Consider the following 19,757-nt stretch of genomic DNA (forward strand, 5'->3'; position numbering starts at 1 on the left):
CTATAAAAAAAAAATTCTATAATAGTAAGAAAATAATTCATATTTCAATTAACGCTCCCCAAAACTTAATAGTTCTTAATTTAAATTTAAATTTAGTTCCAATAGCATAGTTTTACTGAATGGCATGCAAAGAATGGCAAATTTCTATGTTCAAAGACCAAATAAACCATGTGAATTCTTCAAAACCACATGGTTCTGTGTGTGTATGTCCTAATCTTACATCTAACAAACACTAATAAGTACATCAAATTATATTGTCTAATATTTTACTCTTTTTAAAGTTATTTTATGAATTTCTCAATTATGCAGAGAAAGTACAGGCATACTCAATTTAAGTTTATAATATGCTTTAAGAGGTCCTTTTGACAATAGTGAATTTAATTCTACCCTACATTATCTATTTCTAATCTTTTAAAAATACCTAAAATCTAGGTTTCAAATATACAGTATATGAAAATAAAGCATAACTCAAGGTTTTGACAATTCGTTCAACTTTAGGGATTCATGTAAGATAACCAAGATTCACATCAAACCTGGGTGTTTTCATGATGATACAAATGCAGAAATTTGCATATTCTCCTTAATACAGTTATATTGTAATAATATACTTTGGCAAACCCAAAATAGTAACACAAATTTAAGCGCAGTTATTATAACTGCCTTATAACACATTAACATTATCTAAATATACAATATTTATATTCAATCAAATAAGCAGCATACCACACACTAAAGTCTGTTTCTCACTTCAGTCTCCCATAGTAACCAGAAATGTGAAAAGCTGGCTGCAGGGAGTTTTGAGGGTCATTTTAAGAACATAGCAGTCATAAACAAGTTCCATCTTCAGAGCTAAAGAGACAGCTATAAATCAATGCAACTGGTCTAACCTAAGAAAGATATTTTGGAAGATAACATCAATTTATATTTTAAGTATTCCATCTGCTGTTTTCGTCATCATTAGCACTGCTAGGGATATAATGAAGATCACATTTCTAAAAAGTAAATATTTTTCTAAAAGCTTAACCTAATGAAAATAATTGTGGCACAGAAACTTTGACTCCCAGGAAATTATGATCTGTAATAAAATAAATTTGCTGAAATAACTATCTTTGTATCACACTTAATAAATTCTTTTATGGAAAAAATGTATAATACACAAGAATTTAATTAGTAATAAAACAGTTACTGGAAATGAAGTACAGGTTTTTAAAATAAGGCAATTAATAATCCTTGACTTATTTATGGTATACACAGAGAATGCCTTTAAGAGTATTGCAAAGATAAATCAGCTTTTCCAAAAGCAAATAACTTACAGTATACTCAATAGTCCCTTTAGGCTTCTGAAAAGACATTCTTCTCCCATCTTTCTTGTCTAGGGTCTTCTTTTGGCCAGTGTCTGAAAATAATTGAGGCATAAATCCTGTTAAATTCATTTTCTTTTCAGAGTAATGTCAAGGACTGCTGAATAGAGCTCATTGGGCAGATATTAATTCACTAGTTATACAGCTGGCTTCCTGTGATTCTCTGCTCTAAGAAACCAACTGTCAGAAAAAGGAAATGTACTCCCTCCCTGCTTACTTTAGGAACTGACCAGTATGAACCATGATAATAACTGGAAATCAATTCAAAAGAATTATGGATGAGTTCTTTCAACATATCTAACCCAACTGTAACAAATTTGAATATATATATATATACACATACACACATACACAGAGTCCTGGTGGTGCAGCGGTTAAGAGTTATGACTGCTAAGCAAAAGCTCGGCAGTTCCAATCTACCACCTGCTCCTTGGAAACCCTATAGGGCAGTTGACTCTGCCCCTTAGGGTCGCTATGAGTCAGAATCAACTTGATGGCAACAAGTTTTTTATATACATACATATATAATATAATGTTAACCAAACCAAGTCTGAAAAATATAATATTAGTCCTCCTGGAAGAAAATTTCTGTGTGCCCAAAAGTCATAGTTAAAGACACAGTCTTCTCTATGGGATTATTTTAAATTTATTATGTTTTTTATTTATGCAGCATGAAGTAAGATGAGGTGTCATATATAAACATACTTTTATGGATTTCAGTTCAGATCAACTACCAATCATTTTTCACTTGCTTACGAAGACATTTAACTTGAACATTTCATTACCATTTACATCTCAAGACTCTGGAACCTGTTTCAGTTTCAATTCTGAATAGATTTTTCCTTGCTTTAGTGTTAACTCTCTCATCTATACTTCATTTAACAACAATTGCACATTCAGCTCCTAAAGGGCTATTCGGGAACTGCTGACAGCAATGAATTGAGAAAATATCACTTGCTTTTTTTATATAAAAAATTTAAATGAGTCTCCAAAAAGGTACTTAACATGAATATCTCAATATTGAACAAGAGTATCCATAGTAAACATATCGAAATGTTATAGTCACCCTCAAAATTTTACAAGATTAAAACTATATTTTTCAATGAAATATTTGTTCTACCTAAACCCAAGTAATTTAGAAAATGAACTGTTTTACTGTTCTTCCTCTCATCAATCTTAATAGACTGACATTTTGACCATAATTGTTTGTTGTTGTTGTCAGTGCTGTTAAGTCGATTCCGACCCACAGCAGCCCCATGTGACAGAGTAGAATTGTCCAATAGGGTTTTCGACCCTATGCAACAGAGCAGAACTGCCCCATAGGGTATTCCTGGCCGTAATCTTTTTGGGAGCAGACGGCCAGGTCTTCCTCTTGTAGAACCACTGGGTAGGTTTGAACAGCCAACCTTTCAGTTAGCAGCCAAGCACTTAACCATTAACCACCAGGGTTCCTAACAGTTTGTTTAGACGTACCTATTAGCTTTTTTTTTTTTTTATTAGCTCAGTTGGTGAATGGCTCTAATGAAGATGTATCAAGTCTGAATCCAAAAAAAAACAGAACAGTCAGCTCTGCAATGCTTAAAAAGAAAACTGTCCGAAAATTTTCCCGATCACCTAGGCTGAATCAAGCCTCTGATATTAATCACACGGCACCTTTAAGTCGCCTTCATAACATTTGACTCAATTTTATGTTTACAGCTTTTAGTGTTCTTAATCTCCAAAACACAGTGCCTGATTTGTTCAACATTGTCTCCTCAGTGCCCAACAAAGGGCCTGGGCCTGACACATGGCAAACATCTTGTTTGAATGAACATTCTGAAACAGTAACTTGAACTGTACCTCAAACTGTCACAATTCTTAAAGAATGTCATTAATTTTCCATAAGAGAAATGTTCACTTAAACGACACTGAGATACCATTTCTCACTCATCACACTGGCAAAAATTCAAAAGCTTGACTACACACTTTTGGCTGTGGGAAGGCAGGTATTCTCCTACATTTCTGGTGGGAATGCAAAGTGGTACAATTACAGAGAGGAACTAAGCAATATCTAAAAAATTACATTGGGTACTTGAATATTTACCTTTGACCCAGAAATCCTACTTACAGGAATTTACCCAGACTTCATGCCTCCAACCCAGGGTGGCACAGATGGTTAAGCGCTCAGCTACTAACCATAGGGCTGGCAGTTCAAACCCACCAGAGGTACCCTGGAAGAAAGTCTTGGCGATGTACTTCCAAAAGATCATGCCACTGAAAACCCTACGGAGCACAGTTCTACTGTGAAACACACGGAGTTCCCATGAGTCACAATCCACTCAGAGAGCAACTGCTTTGGTCTTTTTTTTCTTTTAATATATACATGCCTCCAACAAATACATATGCAATTTATTCATTGCAGTATTATCTAAAATGGCAAAATATAGAAAGATAAATACCCTGTACATATGAAAACTGGTTAAATAGTCCACAAAATGGAGTCCTATTGTGAAGTTTTCAATGAACTGTTATAGATATTATATGAAGGATATTTTGATTAAGTGAAAAAAGCAAAGTATAAAGAGTAGACATAGTATGCTACCTTTTGCTTATTTTTATAAAGAGAAACACAGAAAAAACAAATCAGAAACTAATGTAACTGGTTAATTACAGGTGGGGGTGGGATTGGGGTAGTAGAGACAGAAAAGAAAGTGGTTTTCTGAATATACCTTTCCTTATAGTTTCAACTCTTAGAACTATGTTAATGTTTTATATGTTCACTAATAAATGTTAACAGGAAGAGTGGGAGAAAAAAACACTCAAAAATTGCACATATAAACAGCAACAAATCAACCTAATTGTATTTTAAATGAATATAAAAAAACAAAACTAAGTCTGTTACCTCTGAGTCGATTCTGACTCATAGCAACCATATAGGACAGAGTAGAACTGCCCCATAAGGTTTCCAAGCAGCAGCTGGTGGAATCGAACTGCTGACCTTTCTGCTAGCAGCCAGGCTCTTAACCACTGTATCGCCAGGGCTCCCAAATGAATATAACCACCCTGAAATAGAACTAATCCAAGTAACTTTGAACAGAGATTTGTCTATATACACTCCAACAAAAAACAATGACTTAATAGAGTTATTAGTAGGTCTATTAACTATTTAATAGGCTCATTTTTCATGGAGTAGGAATTCTGAAAATATTTTGTTATAGAATTGAACAAATGATTTTATTAGGAACCAGGCTTCTCACTAGCGCAAAAAGATACAAAAATGAAATGGGAGAAGGGAGAACTCTGAAGAGTTGGATTGGAATTACAGGGGTCAATATAAACCTAAAATTATAGACCGTATGTGCATGTGTTATATATATATACATGCACCTAGACAAAAGTGTACATGTGGCTGAACAGCATGAAATCGCCATTTTTGCCTACCTCTGCCTTCTCAAAGGGTCTCGAAGCAACAACACTGGTAATAATAACACCCCTGGTGCCTGATCTTGGTTTCCAAACACGATTCTTAACTAAAAGGAATCAGGACTTTTTGGAGAAATGCAAGATTACAGCAGATCAGGGAAAGTATGATGAGTGTGGACCATCTTGGTATGCTATAAAGGAAGTGACCCAAAAAGATGCAGACATGTCAAAAGGTCATGAGACTCAGCTTGAAGGATGTTATGGATTAAACTTCATCTCTCAAATATGTGTGCTCCAAATCCTAACCCCTATAGTGGTTACAATCCCATTTGGGAATGGGTTTTTTCTGTTATGTTAATGAGTCAGTATTTGTGTAGGCTATATCTTAAATCAGTCTCTTTTGAGATATAAAAGTGCAGATTAAGCAAGTGGAAAAGCAAGCAGAGATGAAGAGAGATGCCATGCCACATGAAGATCACCAAGGAGCCAAGAACACGTAAGTAAACAGTGAGAAAATGAATTTGTTAGAGCTACCCACCTGAGGTATTTTTGTTATAGCAGCACTAGATAACGAAGGCAAAGGGGCTCCCACTGGCCAAAGCTAATTTGAGGATCAAAATAAATAATGGCAAAATAGTGACATAACTGAGTGAATAAACTAAGGATCTGCGAGTCCATACTGATAATAAATGAACAAATAACTATATATATATATACATAAACGGGAGAATAAAAAGCTCTTCTCTACAGTACAAAGCCAACTAATAAATGAAGAATAATAAAGCTAGAAAATCACTTCTTGGCAACTAATATACAGTCATGTACCACATAACATCCATTTGAGCAACGTCTGATGGCATATTTGTTCGTGGTCCCAAACAGCTTCGCTAAGCATATATTGTGTATACAGCTAAGTATATATGGCTAAGTATATGCACCTGTCTGGGCCCAGGAAGAAATGGGCAGAGGGAGAAGGAAGGGAAGGGGAGAGGGGCAGGGAGTCCCATGCAGATGAGGGGACTAGTCACTGGAGGTCGGTAAACCTCGACAAGTTAACGCTGAGTGGTGGGGCAGCTGCAGGCACTCAGGAGAACCTCTGCAGCCTGCTCATGGCGTGCAGTGAGTGGCTGGCTGCTCTTCTGAATCAGGTTAGTGCAGCCAGGCTCCTGTGGGATGCAAGCTCCAGCAGGGACACTGGGGAAGGGACCAAGAGGCAAGGGCTGTGGGGTGGGGGGGGGTGGGGGGGGCGGTGCTTAGGAAAGTGTGTGGACTGGGGGATCTGGGGTTAGAGAAGAGGGATCAGAGAGGTGCCCTGGCCTTGAAGAAGCCACTGAATTGAGGGGACTGGAGAGGGTGACAGGGGCTGAGAAAGCACATATATTTTGTTAAATAATATGGTGTTTGCACAACATCTATTTCACAGAATGAATCATGGATGTTAAATGAAGCATGAATGTAGTAATAACTAATACAGATAAAAATCATGAATGAATATAAAAAACTACTAAGAGAAAGTTTGAAGAATGCTTTATTTACACAGTTGTAAAGTATTTCCTTACAGATTACTTAGGAATTACAAAGAAAAATGGTAACTTTACTGTGAAAAAGCCTGGAAGATACCACCTTAACCAAACAATGACCCTTAATACTATTAATAATAGACAAACAGCTTGTGCTTCCTAATGTGAAGAAATGAAGACACAACATCATTCGATGTGGTATCTCCACCAAACGTGGATAAACTTAACCAAATCAGAAGGAAACATCAGACAATCCCACACTAAGGGACTGAATTGCATTCTTTAAAAATGCTAGTAACATGAATAACAAGGATAGGTGAGGAACTGTTTCAAATTAAAAAAAACTAAAGAGCCATGGAAACTCAGTGTAAAGCATGATTCTAGACTGAACGTTGGATCAAAACCAAAAACTAAACCCATTGCCGTCAACTCGATTCCAACTCATAGCGACCCTACAGGACAGAGTAGAACTGCCTCATAGTTTCCAAGGAGCGCCTGGCAGATCTGAACTGCTGACCTTTAGGTTAGCAGCCGTAGCACTTAACCATTATGCCACCACGGTTTGGATCAGAGGAAAAAATTTGCCATGAAAGCCAGTTCTAAGATGACTGCTGGAAATGGCTCTATATTAGATAACACTACTGTGCAGATGTTAAGTCTCCTACCCTGGGTAATTTCACTCCAGTCATGTGGAATAGTCTCATTTTTCTACATTGGAGCTTTTATATTTAAGTTTTCTTTTCTTATGAGAAAATGAAGTATTAAAATTATGTTAAAGTAAAATATTTTTTAAAAAGCAATTTATTTTTATTACATGAACAGCAGGGGGAGCTAAAACCACCTCATTTTATAATTTAAACTCCTTAAAAAAAAAAAAAAAGGCAACCTCCTGTTTTTGTTGCTGTTAGCTGCTGCTGAGTCTGATTTACAGTGATTCCGTATGTGCAGAGGAGAGCTGCTCCACAGGGTTTTTAGAACTGCGACCTTTTCGAAAGCAGATGATCAGGCTACAGATTACTTTTAACTAACGATATATATCCTTCCTCCATTGATTTTAGGAATAACATGTACTTTGCCTAATAGTAGTTTTCAATCTAAATTTCCTAATATCTCAAGAATTCAATAAACATTTAATTACTACGAAGTCTACAATTCCACTATCATTTTCAAGAGTTCACCATGAAATGCAATTCAGGTCAAGAAAACTAATGTACCAAGTTTCTAGTTTAAAGTTTGAAAATCAACCAGACTTGCTGGCCTGACAGACTGGAGAAACCCTGAGGGTATGGTCCCTGGACACCCTTTCAGTCAGTAACGAAGTCACTCCTGAGTTTCACGCTTTAGCCAAAGATTGGATAGGCCCATAAAACAAACAAGACTAAAGGGGCACATCAGCCCCAGGGTAAGGACTAGTAGGCAGGAGGGGGAGGAAAGCTGGTAATAAGAAGCCCAAGGCTGAGAAGGGAGAGTGTTGACATATCATGGGGTTGTTAACCAATGTCATAAAACAATACGTGTACTAATTGTTTAATGAGGAATCAGTTTGTTCTGTAAAACTTTATCTAAAGTACGATAAAAATAAATTGGATAAAGTACAATAAAAATAAAAGTTTGAAAATAATCACTTTAATAATTTAATATTTTAAAACATTTTGTAATAATGTCTATCATAAAAATGGTTGTAAATTTTAATAACCCACATTAAACCATTTATTCATGAAAATACCAGAATGCAATGAAATAAGCTGACCATTCTCTTGAACATTCTGGTCTTGAATTGAGGAATAAGAGAGCATAAGATGTATAATACTGACTCTTAATGCTTCTACCTGAAGTCACATATCACTTCCGTTCATGTTTCATTGGCCAAGCCTTACATCAGTGGGATGATGAAGTATATTTCATATTCCTCCCCAGGGATGGATATGAGACACTTAGTAACAAAAGTATAGCCCACCGCAATGACTAAGTTAGAAAACAATTATATTAGTTTAATGAAGATTTGAAAACTGCTGATGTTACCACCACAAGTCAGGAGTTTTATAAGGAAGTCTATTTGTTCTGTCATATACTCAGCCTGCAAGTTTGATTCCTTCAAATGTTCTATTAACGGTGCGTCTCAAATTTTTTGTGTGTGCAAATCAACCTTTTTTTTTGTAACTTATAAAATAAGGAGACAATATCAAATCAGTATGGATATAGGTGATTTGAACAACAGTCATCAAACTTGACCTCACGCATACGTGCATACGCACACAAGCACGCATGTGCGTATGCCTACACACATACTATGCCATACATTGCAGAATGTATTCTTTTCAAGTACATATGGAGCACTTAATTGTGACTGTAAGAAAAGTTTCAACAAATTTCAGAGGTTTGAACTCCTTTACAGTATTTTCTTTCACCACACTGCAAGTAAGCTAAAAATCATTTACAAAAGAATAATTTAAGAAATCATTATATGTTGGTAAATTAAGCAGTACTTCCACATAGTGCATAGGTAAAAGAAGAAATTACAACAGATGCCAGAAAATATTTTGTGCCAAGTTATTAAAGCACAGTGTATCAACACTTGTAGGATTCAACTTAGATGGAAATTTATTGCTTTAATGATGCTGATGGAATAAAGCCTTTGGGACTGTCATTTGCTGATGTGGCCCAACTCAAAATGACAGTAACAGCTGCAAACATCCATTAGTAACAGGGATGTGGAACTTACGAAGCATGAATCAAGAAATATGGGGAGGCATCAAAAATGAGATAGAACACTTTAAGATCAATATTCTAGGCATTTGTGAGCTGAAATGGAATTGTATTGGCCATTTTTAATTCAACAATCACATGGTCGACTATGTTGGGAATGACAAAGTATGCTGGGAATGACAAATAGAAGAGTAAAGATGCTGCAGTCATTGTTAAAAAGAAAATGTTTCGAAACCTGTTCTAAAATACAACGTGATCTGTGACAGGTTAATATCCATAGGTCTACAAGAAAGGAGAGGTAATACAACTATCATTCAAATTTACATACCAACCATGAATGCCAAAGATGAAGAAACTGACGAATTTTACAACTTGCTGCAGTCAGAAATTTGTTGGACAACCAAGATGCACTGATAACTACTGGTGATTAGAACATGAAGGCTGGAAACAAAGGATCAATAGTTGGAAAATACAGCTGTGGTGATAGAAACACTTCCAAAGACAGCATGAAAAAATTCTGCAATACCAATGATTTATACATTGGAAATATAATTTTTCATCCATATAATGTGGAAAGAGATGATGGAGAAATTCAACATCATCAGTCAAGACAAAGCCAGGGGGTGACTGCAGAACAGATCATCAATTGTTCATGTGTAAGTTCAAGCTGAAGCTGAAAAAAATCAGAGCAAGTTAATGAGACTCAAAGTATGGCCATTAATACATTCTGCCTGAATTTAGAAACTAACTCAAGAATACATTTGACTCACTGTACACTAATGACCAAAGACCAGAAGAGTGAAGACATCAAGGACATCAGGCAGGAAGAAAGTGAAAGATCATTAAAAAGACAAGAGAGAAGGAAATGACCAAAATGGGTATCAGAAGAGACTCTGATACTTGCTTTTAAGCACAGAGCAGCTAAAGTGAACAGAAGAAATGAAGTAAAAGGCTGAATAGAAGAGTTCAAAGGGTGGCTTCAGAAGACAGAGCAAAGTATTATGATGAAATGTGCAGAGACTTGACATAAGAAAACCAAAATGGAAGAAAATGATTGGCATTTCTCAAGCTGAAAGAACTGAAGAGAAAATTCAAGCCTCAAGTTGCATTACTGAAGGGTTCTGTAGACAAAAAATTGAATGAAGCAGAAGGCATCAAAAGAAGGTTGAAGGAATACACAAAATCACCACGCCAAAAAAAAACACTGGCCACCATTCAACCATTACAGGAGGTAGCATATGATCAAGAAAGAAGTTCAGGCTACACTGAGGGCATCAGTAAAAACAAGGCTCCAGGAATTGACACAATGCTTCAACAAACAAACGCAATGCTGGAAGCACTTATTTGTCCATGCCAAGAAGTTTGGAAGACACCTCCCTCGCTGGCTGAATGAAGAGATCCACATTCGTGCCCATACCAAAGGAAGACAATCAAACAGAATGAAGAAATTATTGAATATACCATCACTACCACATGCTAGCAAAATTCTGCTGAATGTAATTCAAAAACAACTACAGCTGTACACCGACAGGGTACTTGCAGAAATTTAAGCTTGATTCAGATGAGGATATGAAATAGGGGTGTCACTGCTGATGCTGTGGATCTTGGCCAAAAGCAGAGAACACCAGAAAAATGTTTATCTGTGTTTTATCAGCCACACAAAGGCATTTGACTGTGGCTCATAACAAATTATGGATTACATTGCAAAGAACAGGAATTTTAGAACAATTTAATTGAATCATGTTAGGTGCAAGTATGGCTTTATAACTGTCTGAGGGTAAAGGGAATACCGAATAGGTGGTGGGAGAAGGTAGTTCTAAATACCAGCTACAATCACGTGACCAGTTGCAGAAACGAAGACTATAATTGTTATTTCTTATTTAGTTATAAGAGTATGTGTGTGTGTATATATACATATATAGCAAATATCTTTGTTTTCTTTCCTCCTTTATTCCATTACTTATTATAAAATATAAGATGTAAACAAGGCTAGTGCATTTTCAGTTGTACGCATGTTAGTTGTATCATGTTAGGTACAAGTATGACTTTATAACTGTATTTAGAGATTATGTATGGCTTAAGGCAATGTGTACAGGTACCATGTTGACAAATGGATTGTGATGGTTAAGGTTATGTGTCAATTCGGCTAGGCTAGTGGTTTTGCAGGTATTATATAATCATCCTCTATTTTGTGATCTGATGTGAGCAACCAGTCAGTTGGAAGGGAGCTTCCTTGGAGGTGTGGCCTGTATCCAATATATACAGATGCTTTGGCAAGGCTCAATCTCGCTGGACCTGCAATTAGCCTCATTATCCTCTGATCTCTGGTTTGTGGGACGTGAGCCAGCAGCCTGCTGCCTGACCAGCAGATTTTGGATTCACCAGCCCCCGCAACCCCATGAACCAGCAGCTTGTCATCGTACCTGCCAATTTTAGGTTTGTCAGCCCCTGCAACCATGTGAATCAGGAGAAGCCACCAGCCTGACCTGCAGACTTGGTACTTTCCAGCCCCTACAGCTGTGTGAGCCAATTCCTTGATATAAATCAAGAGAACTAAATTAGTGAAGAATATATTATATATTATTTACATAACATATATATTATACATACAATGAAGAATAATATATATAGTAAAGAATATATTCTTTACTATTTATTATATATATATAGTATATATATATATATATTGCTCACATCAGAATATATATACATTCTTCACTAATTTAGCTTCTCTAGAGAATCAATCCAGCCTAAGACATTTTGGTACTGAGAGTGGTTCTAGAGAAACAAAATTGTAAGGATGAGTTTCTGAAGTCTGATTAGTTTTAGAGATATTGATGGCTGGAGGACTCCCTTAGACTACTGCCCTGAGGTACTCTTCAAACCTTGAACTGAAACTAACCTAAAGTCACCTTGTAGCTAAGTAACAAATTGGCTCAAAAAAATCATAAATATTACTGGCACAACCGTGCTTGCTGAAAGTGAAGAGGACTTGAAGCACTTACTGATGAAGATCAAAGACCACAGCCTTCAGTATGCATTATACCTCAACATAAAGAAAACAAAAATTCTCACAACTGGACCAATAAGCCACATCATGATAAATGGAGAAAAGACTGAAGCTGTCAAGGATTTAATTTTACTTGGATCCACAATCAACACCTATGGAAGCAGCAGTCAAGAAATCAAAAGACCCACTGCAGTGGGCAAATCTGCTGCAAAGGACCTCTTTAAAGTGCTGAAAAGCAAAGATGTCACCTTGAAGACTAAGGTGCACCTGACCCAAGCCACGGTATTTTCAATTGCATCATATGCATGTGAAAGCTGGATAATAAATAAGGAAGAGCGAAGGAGAACTAACGTCTTTGAAATGTAGCATCGGCGAAGAATATTGAATATAACATGAACTGCCAAAAAGAACAAACAAAACCGTCTTGGAAGAAGTACAACCAGAAAGCTCCTCAGAAGCAAGGATGGCGAGATTGCATCTTACATACTTTGGACGTGTTGTCAGGAAGTGTCAGTCCTTAGAGAAGGACATCATGCTTGGTAAACTTCACAGTCAGCAGAAAAGAGGAAGACCCTCAACAGATGGATTAACACAGTAGCTACAACAATGGGCTCAAGCATAATGATGGTAAGGATGGCGCAGGACCGCGCAATGTGTCGTTCTGTGGTACGCAGGGTTGCTATGAGTCGGAACCGACTCGATGGCACCTAACAACAACATAAGTACTGTGCTCCTTTAAAAAAAAAAAATCACCTATATGAGACCAAATGGTCAACAATTACTTTAACACAAAGATGAGAATGTAAGGGGACAGAGAAAGTTGATTAATGGAAAAAGAAAAAGAACACAAATAATGAGAATGTTCACACATTGTAAAGAATGTAACCAATGTCACTGAGCAATTTGTGTATGAACTGTTGAATGGGAACCTAAATTGCTTTGTGATCCTTTATGAAAACAATAAAATAAAAATAAAAAAAAACAACTTTGTACCTTATAAAAGGTTGGAAGCAAATAATGACAAGATATTAATGGTTGTTAATTGTGGGTGATGCAAAAATGGACGATTATAGTTTTTGGTAGTTTTTAAATTTCAAAATTTGAAACTCTCTAACTCCTGAAACCAGGGCAATTACTCCACAAAGACCTTGCTACATCAGTCGTTGTAACTTCAGCCTCTCTCTTGCTCCGCATGTAAATATGCCTTCCCATCAGGAATTTCTCATTGTCAGTTACCTCAACTTTTCTAAGAAGGTCTCATTTCGATCCAGAGGCTGACACGCAATTTAAACATTAAGTTGTGTGTCTTCCACACCAACTCGAAAATGTCTTCTCAGACACCAACTGCAAATGCAGTACTTCTTCTTCCGACCCTAACCACCAAAGCTAGGTCAGACCTCACAGGTTAAAGGACAAAGTCCTCCAGACTGCCAAGTTTGCTCAAGACTTCACATACCAGCTGCAACTTTGGGAGTCTCTAGGAAACCCACAATCTGATCTCCAAAAAATCCCAAACCTACTGTCATCGAGTCAATTCCAACTCATACAGACCCCACAGGACAGAGCAGAACTGCCCCATAGGGACCTGCTAGCTACAAATTTGGGGGTAGCCAACAGGTCCCTCTCAGGACATCAGCTACAAGCTTGAGGGTCCCTAGGGTACCTGCACTTCTGATTTGCAGACTACAAATTTGGGGGTTCTCACTACCCTTCCAGGTTCAGTAATTGCTAACACGACTTACAGAACTTAGGACTGCAGTTTTTTATAAAGGATACAAAAGAGAAGCATAGGAACTGGTGACAAAGACCAAATTCTTTCAGTAATTCTTCAAGCCACAAGCATACATCTGTTTTCTTAACCAGCATCACACAACAGGTGCATACCCAAAGTAGGCTCAGTAACTATTAAAAGCTTGATTGAAACCTTACTTCCTAAATTAGTGGTTCTTAACCCTACCTACACGTTAGGATCGCCTGAGAAACTTAAGCTAGTCCAGTTCCTACACAGAGAGACTTTGGTTTGTTTGGTGCTGGACCTTGGCATCAGAATTTTTATAAAGCTACCCAGGGAATTCTAATGTCCAGCCAGGACTCAGACCCATTGCTCTAGTACAATGCTGTTCAATAAAACTTTCTGTGATAATAGACATGATCTATATCTGCACTGTTTAATACAATAGCCACTAGTCACATGGCTACAAAGCACTTAAAACATGGTTACGAGACTGAAGAAGTAAAATTTTAAATTAAATTAAATTTAAATTACTTGTGCCCTACAGCTACCATACTGGACAGTACAGATATAAAATCTAGATTCTTGAGATCTGTTCCTCACTTGCACTAAAGCCACATTTCAAATGTTCAACAGCCATGCGTGACTAGTGACTACCATATTGGGCAGCACTGATACAGAACATTTCCACTATTGCAGAAATTCAATTCAGTAGCACTGCTGTAGAAAATTTAAAGTCTATAATCCAAAACCTATTCTCCTATATATTTTGGTTAATCACTTTGGCCCTCTACAGAACTGCTTTTACTACCTTGCATTTTGGTGTTATACCACTGAACTACATTAAAGGATGGTGTCAAAAAAACAGCTTTTTGAAATTGGAATCTGTATTTACTGCAAACATGGTAAGGATCTTTTTGTTATAGTACAGAATTCTGTGAGCATTTTTTCTTTGTTCTTACTATCGGGAACAGCTGTGTTTCTCCTGACTTGCCTAAGTTATAGACTAATCTTTATCTTAGGAAAGCTGTGAATCAATGTCTGATCATATTTCCCTCTTCTCATTGGTTGCTAGAAAACAGAGGCAAATTTGTGGCCATTCTATAACACATTTATGTGACCTTAAAACTTAAAACTTACCATAAAGTACCAACAAGACTTATCAAGAGTCTGTTAATGTGAATTTGCTGGTGCCCATGGAGGGAGTTTTTACATACACAAAATAACTATTTTAGTTACTTTAATTTTTTAAAAATTAAAGTTCCATCTATTGAAGTTACAAATATAAAAGCCTTTCCCTTAAAAGTCTTCAAATACAAACTACATCCTACTTACAAATCTAGTAAATTTTAATACACTTTCTGGGGTACTTGGTAGTTGATCAGCTCAAAATGGACAAACTAAATACCCTTAAACAATCAATCCTTTTTGTAAACTTGGATAATTAAATTCTTACATATGCTGTTGTTGTTAGGTGCTGCAGAGTTGGTTCTGACTCATACCAATCCTACGTACAACAATGAAACATTGCTCATTCCTGTGCCATCCTCACAATTGTTGCCATGTATGAGCCAACTGTTGCAGCCACTGTGTCAATCCAGCTTGTTTAGGGTTGTCTTCTTTTTTGCTGACCCTCTATTTTACCAAGCACGATGTCTTTCTCCAGGGACTGGTCCCTCTGGATAACATATCCAATGTATGTGAGATGAAGTCTCACCACCCTTCCTTCTAAGGAGCATTCTGGCTGTACTTCTCACAAGACAGATTTGTTTGTTCCTCTGACAGTCCATGGAATAGTCAATATTCTTCGCCAACATCATAATCCAAGGGAATCAAGTCTTCTTTGGTCTTCCTTATCCACTGTCCAGCTTTCACATGCACCTGTAACCCACACTGAAGGCTGCACTCTTTGATCTTTATCAGTAAGTGCTTCAAGTCCTCTTCACTTTCAGCAAGCAATCTTGTATCATCTGCATATCACAGGCTGTTAATGAGTCTTCCACCCATCCTGATGCCACATTCTGCTTCATACAGTCCAGCTTCTCAGATTATTTGCTCAGCACACAGATAGAATAAGCATAAAAGGATACAACCCTGACGAAAACCCTTCCTGACTTTAAAACACCCAGCATCCCCTTATCCTATTCAAAGGACTGCCTCTGGTACCCCTATATACAGATTCCTCATGAGCATAATTAAGTATTCTGGAATTCTCATTCTTCAAAATGTTATCAATAATTTGTTATGATCCACACAGTTGAATGCCTTTGCATAGTCAATACAGATAAACATCATTCTGGTATTCTCTGCTTTCAGCCATGATTCATCTGAAATCAGCCATGATATCTTTTGTACCATGTCCTCTCCCGAATCTGGCTTGAATTTCTGGCAATATTACAATATTTTCTAATTAGCCAAATTCTTGTAGCTTTCAATATAAAATCACAAGTCAAAAAACAATTATACAAGTTACAGCTTAAATTAGGTTCACAAAACTAATTTGTAAGTACTCTAATATGCCAAATTAATACTTGAAAGACCAAATATATAATTATTCCTAAGCTTAATACAAAAATATTAATACTATCAGTTTAATAATTTTCATCATTTCTATATCTACTTTTAATCTCATGGCTAAAAGATTCACCCACTAAGCAAAGAAGTGGTTCTCAAAGTACAATCCCCAGACCATGAGCACTACTTGGTAACCTGGTAGAAATGCAAATTCTTGAGACCCAACCCAAAGCTATTGAATTAATAACTGGGGTACTAGTACCAGTTCCCATCTAATCGATTCTGGCTCATAAGAGCCCTATGTGCGTCAGAGTAGAACTGTATGCTATAGCATTTTCAACGGCTGATTTTTCAAAAGTAGATTGCAGGCCTTTTTTCTTAGGCACCTCTGGGGACACTCAAATCATCAACCTTTTGGTTGGTAGCTGAGTGTTTACCCGTTTGTGCCACCCAGGGACTCCAATTCTGGGTAACCCAAGAGAGAATTCCAACTCATAGCGACCCTATTAAAAAAAAAAAAAAAAAAAAAAACCTGTTGCTGTGGAGGATAGAGTAAAGCTGCCCCACAGAGTTTCCAAGGCTGTAAATCTTTATGGAAGCAGACTGCCACATCTTTCCTCTGCCGAGTGGCTGGTGGGTTTGAACCAGGTCCAATAATCTGTTCAGCAAGTTCTTCAGGTGATTCTGATACCTGCTGAAGTTTGAGGACCAATGAACTACTGTAGCCTCAACTACTTAGAGGTATTTGTCTGTTAAAATGACAGGCAATATAACACACTTTAGATCAGCTACGCTCTGAGATAAAAGCAGCAATTCTAAAGTGGGCAAATTGATCTCATGTTTGAGAGTAATTGCACTGAGAAAACAATACGATGAACTCAAAGTAGTTGGGTTTGCCCTCAGAGCAGACTGAAGTGGTTTATCAACTAGCGGGCTTTCCCACCTCAGGAAATGACACTAAGGCTGCAGGCATCTAGCATTATCTTCCTCCAACACTGACCAACGAGGGGAGAAAGAGACATCTTTCTAACTTAAAGAAACTTCGATGTTAATCCATTCTACCCTTCATAACTTTTACCTAATTCATTCCTAACTTGTTTTAACTTTAACAGCTTACATGACAAACAGAATTCTGCATTTTCTTCACTTTTTTTTTTTTGTCTGGCGGAGCTATAACTCATAAAAATAGAGGTACACTAAAAATAGCATCAGAATGGATTCTCTATCTGTCTTATTTCTTTGTCTGGCTCAGTTTCCTCATATGGAAAATGGCATAATAATAGTATATACTTCACAGAGCTGTAATTAGGATTAAATAAAAATATTTGCTTAGTGCCTGCCCCATAAAATGTTCTTAGCAGCTATCATTATTACTGTTGTCGATGTTATTACTATTTTAATTATCATCATTATTTTTCCATCTACCTCAACAGCCATCACCCTAATCCAAGTCAAAGATGATGGTGGTTTTTACTCCCTTCCTCCAATTTCAGGTTAGGAATCTGTGTTAAACACTTCCATAGCATATTTTCTTTCCCACTGCTAATACCCATCACAGTTATAAATTACTTGTCAGTTATAAATTCCATGTTCATTGTCTATTTTCCCAAGTAAACAGGATCATTAACAGGCCTTCAATTCCTCATCTGTAAAATGAAGATGCTAAAAGAAATTGCATCATAGGGTTGTTGCTGAGGGTGAAATAAATATGTAAAGTGCTCAAGGATATTGGACACATAGAAAGCACTATCAAAGTTTTAAATATTATTATTCTTCCATGTTTTGGTTTACCCATTTTTCATGATTATCAAAAGTGAACTAGTAACAAGAATATAAATCTCAGTCATCTGAACCCTTCTTCCGGTATATATCATTTAGCATTTAGGGTTTTCCTGCTATGAACATGGAGTGAAATTAATTCTGCCCCAGAATTTGTTTTAATGAGCTTGTGATTCAAATCATGAATTCAGTAAAATGATCTAATAAAATACAATTTCTAGTTTTGTTCCTAGATTATAAACTCCTTAAAGGCTACGAACCTTTTAAATTCAGCCCTGCATACCCCCAGAGTCACTAATACTAAATCATTCAATAAATACTTTAACGAATTGAGAGATATGCAAAGGTCCTTGGCTAAAAGGAAACTTATTAAAATCCAAACTTACAAAATGAAAACATCAAGGATAATCATTTAAGAAAAATATTAATAAAATCCTTATTAAACAGTTCTTCCACTACATGTAAAATGATTCAAGTTGTAAAAATTTAATATGTTCCCAACTTAATTTACCTTATTCTTCATAAACTCTATTTAGACACACACACACACACACACGCCCATGAATACATATGCTATAAAGCAGAATGACTTCAGGAGCCCAGTTCAACAATCTGCAATTAAGATCCACAGCTGGTATTAAAAGATGAAAATGGCCCACATTTGACGTTAAAAGGAACTGGTGATTACTGGGGTTAGCATTTTCACATAGAAGTAGTCATTTTAACAGAACTAGTTCCATCATTACTTCTGCTACTGCTCCTCACCATCATCCTCCTCCCATCAATGGCCAAAAGAGGAGATCAGCATGGAAAAATGGTCTCTTGTTTATATCCCTTCTTCTAACCCAAGACCAGAGAAGGATGCATCAGCAAAAGAGAAGGGCATTTGTGAGAGCAAGGCCACATCTCCCCTCCACTCCAAATGTAACCAGGAATGGGAATTGGGGGTAGTAGGTTGGGTGGAGCTTTAAATTGAATATGAGATTGAAATTTTAAAATGAAGGAACTGAGTCTTTAATAACTGAAAAATGCTATTTTAACTGCCAAAAGTAAATGAAAAGAAAATTCAGGGTTGAGGTGTATTTAAAGGATCCTAAACCCTGGTGGCATAGCGGTTAAGAGCTACAGCAGCTAACCAAGAGGTTGGCAGTCTGAATCCACCAGGAGCTCCTTGGAAACCATATGGGGCAGTTCTACTCTGTCCTGTAGGGACGCTATGAGTCAGAAATCGACTCAGTAGCAACAGGTTTGGTTTTTGGTTTTTATCACTAAGAGGGAAAAGAGGGTTGACATAACACAGCTGGGGCAGTTTAAGACAAAAACTATTTCATGTTTCTATTACAATAAGTTGAGACTCTTACTAATTAAGTCTATCTACATTTATTTATTTCTATCTGATTGAGTAAAATGAATACTTTCAAAGGCTACACAATATAGACTTACATCTACTCCCCCAAATAAGAGCTATATTTATGGTAAAAAAAAAAACAAAAACAAAAAAACTTTTTCTTTAATTCAAATCATAATTTAGCCTTCAAGCAAGAACAAGCATTGTATAGTAAGATGTTTCCTTTGTAATTTTTGTAAACTAGAGCAATGGCATGATAAAATCCTTACTATATTAAAGTCTCAATTATGATTTTTCCTGATGGAGGGATAATGTTGGAGCTAGTAAACACTAAAAGCTAGAAAGAACAAAAGTAGCCACTTTGGAGATAAGTAAGGACAACAGT

At 36.7% G+C, this 19,757-nt stretch overlaps 1 protein-coding gene across 10 annotated transcripts in view; it reads right to left on the minus strand.

The window, feature by feature from the left end:
- The window catches only part of OXR1 (oxidation resistance 1), a 488,381-nt gene that overhangs the window by 66,419 nt on the left and 402,205 nt on the right, over positions 1-19,757 (minus strand). For all 10 annotated transcript variants that reach the window (XM_049854295.1, XM_049854290.1, XM_049854289.1 and 7 more), the window contains one exon: positions 1,314-1,396. In XM_049854295.1, coding sequence (XP_049710252.1) covers positions 1,314-1,396 — 83 coding nt within the window. The remainder of the gene's footprint in view (positions 1-1,313; positions 1,397-19,757) is intronic.

This window comes from Elephas maximus, chromosome 15 (assembly GCF_024166365.1).
Source record: "Elephas maximus indicus isolate mEleMax1 chromosome 15, mEleMax1 primary haplotype, whole genome shotgun sequence".
Classification (NCBI taxonomy): domain Eukaryota; kingdom Metazoa; phylum Chordata; class Mammalia; order Proboscidea; family Elephantidae; genus Elephas; species Elephas maximus.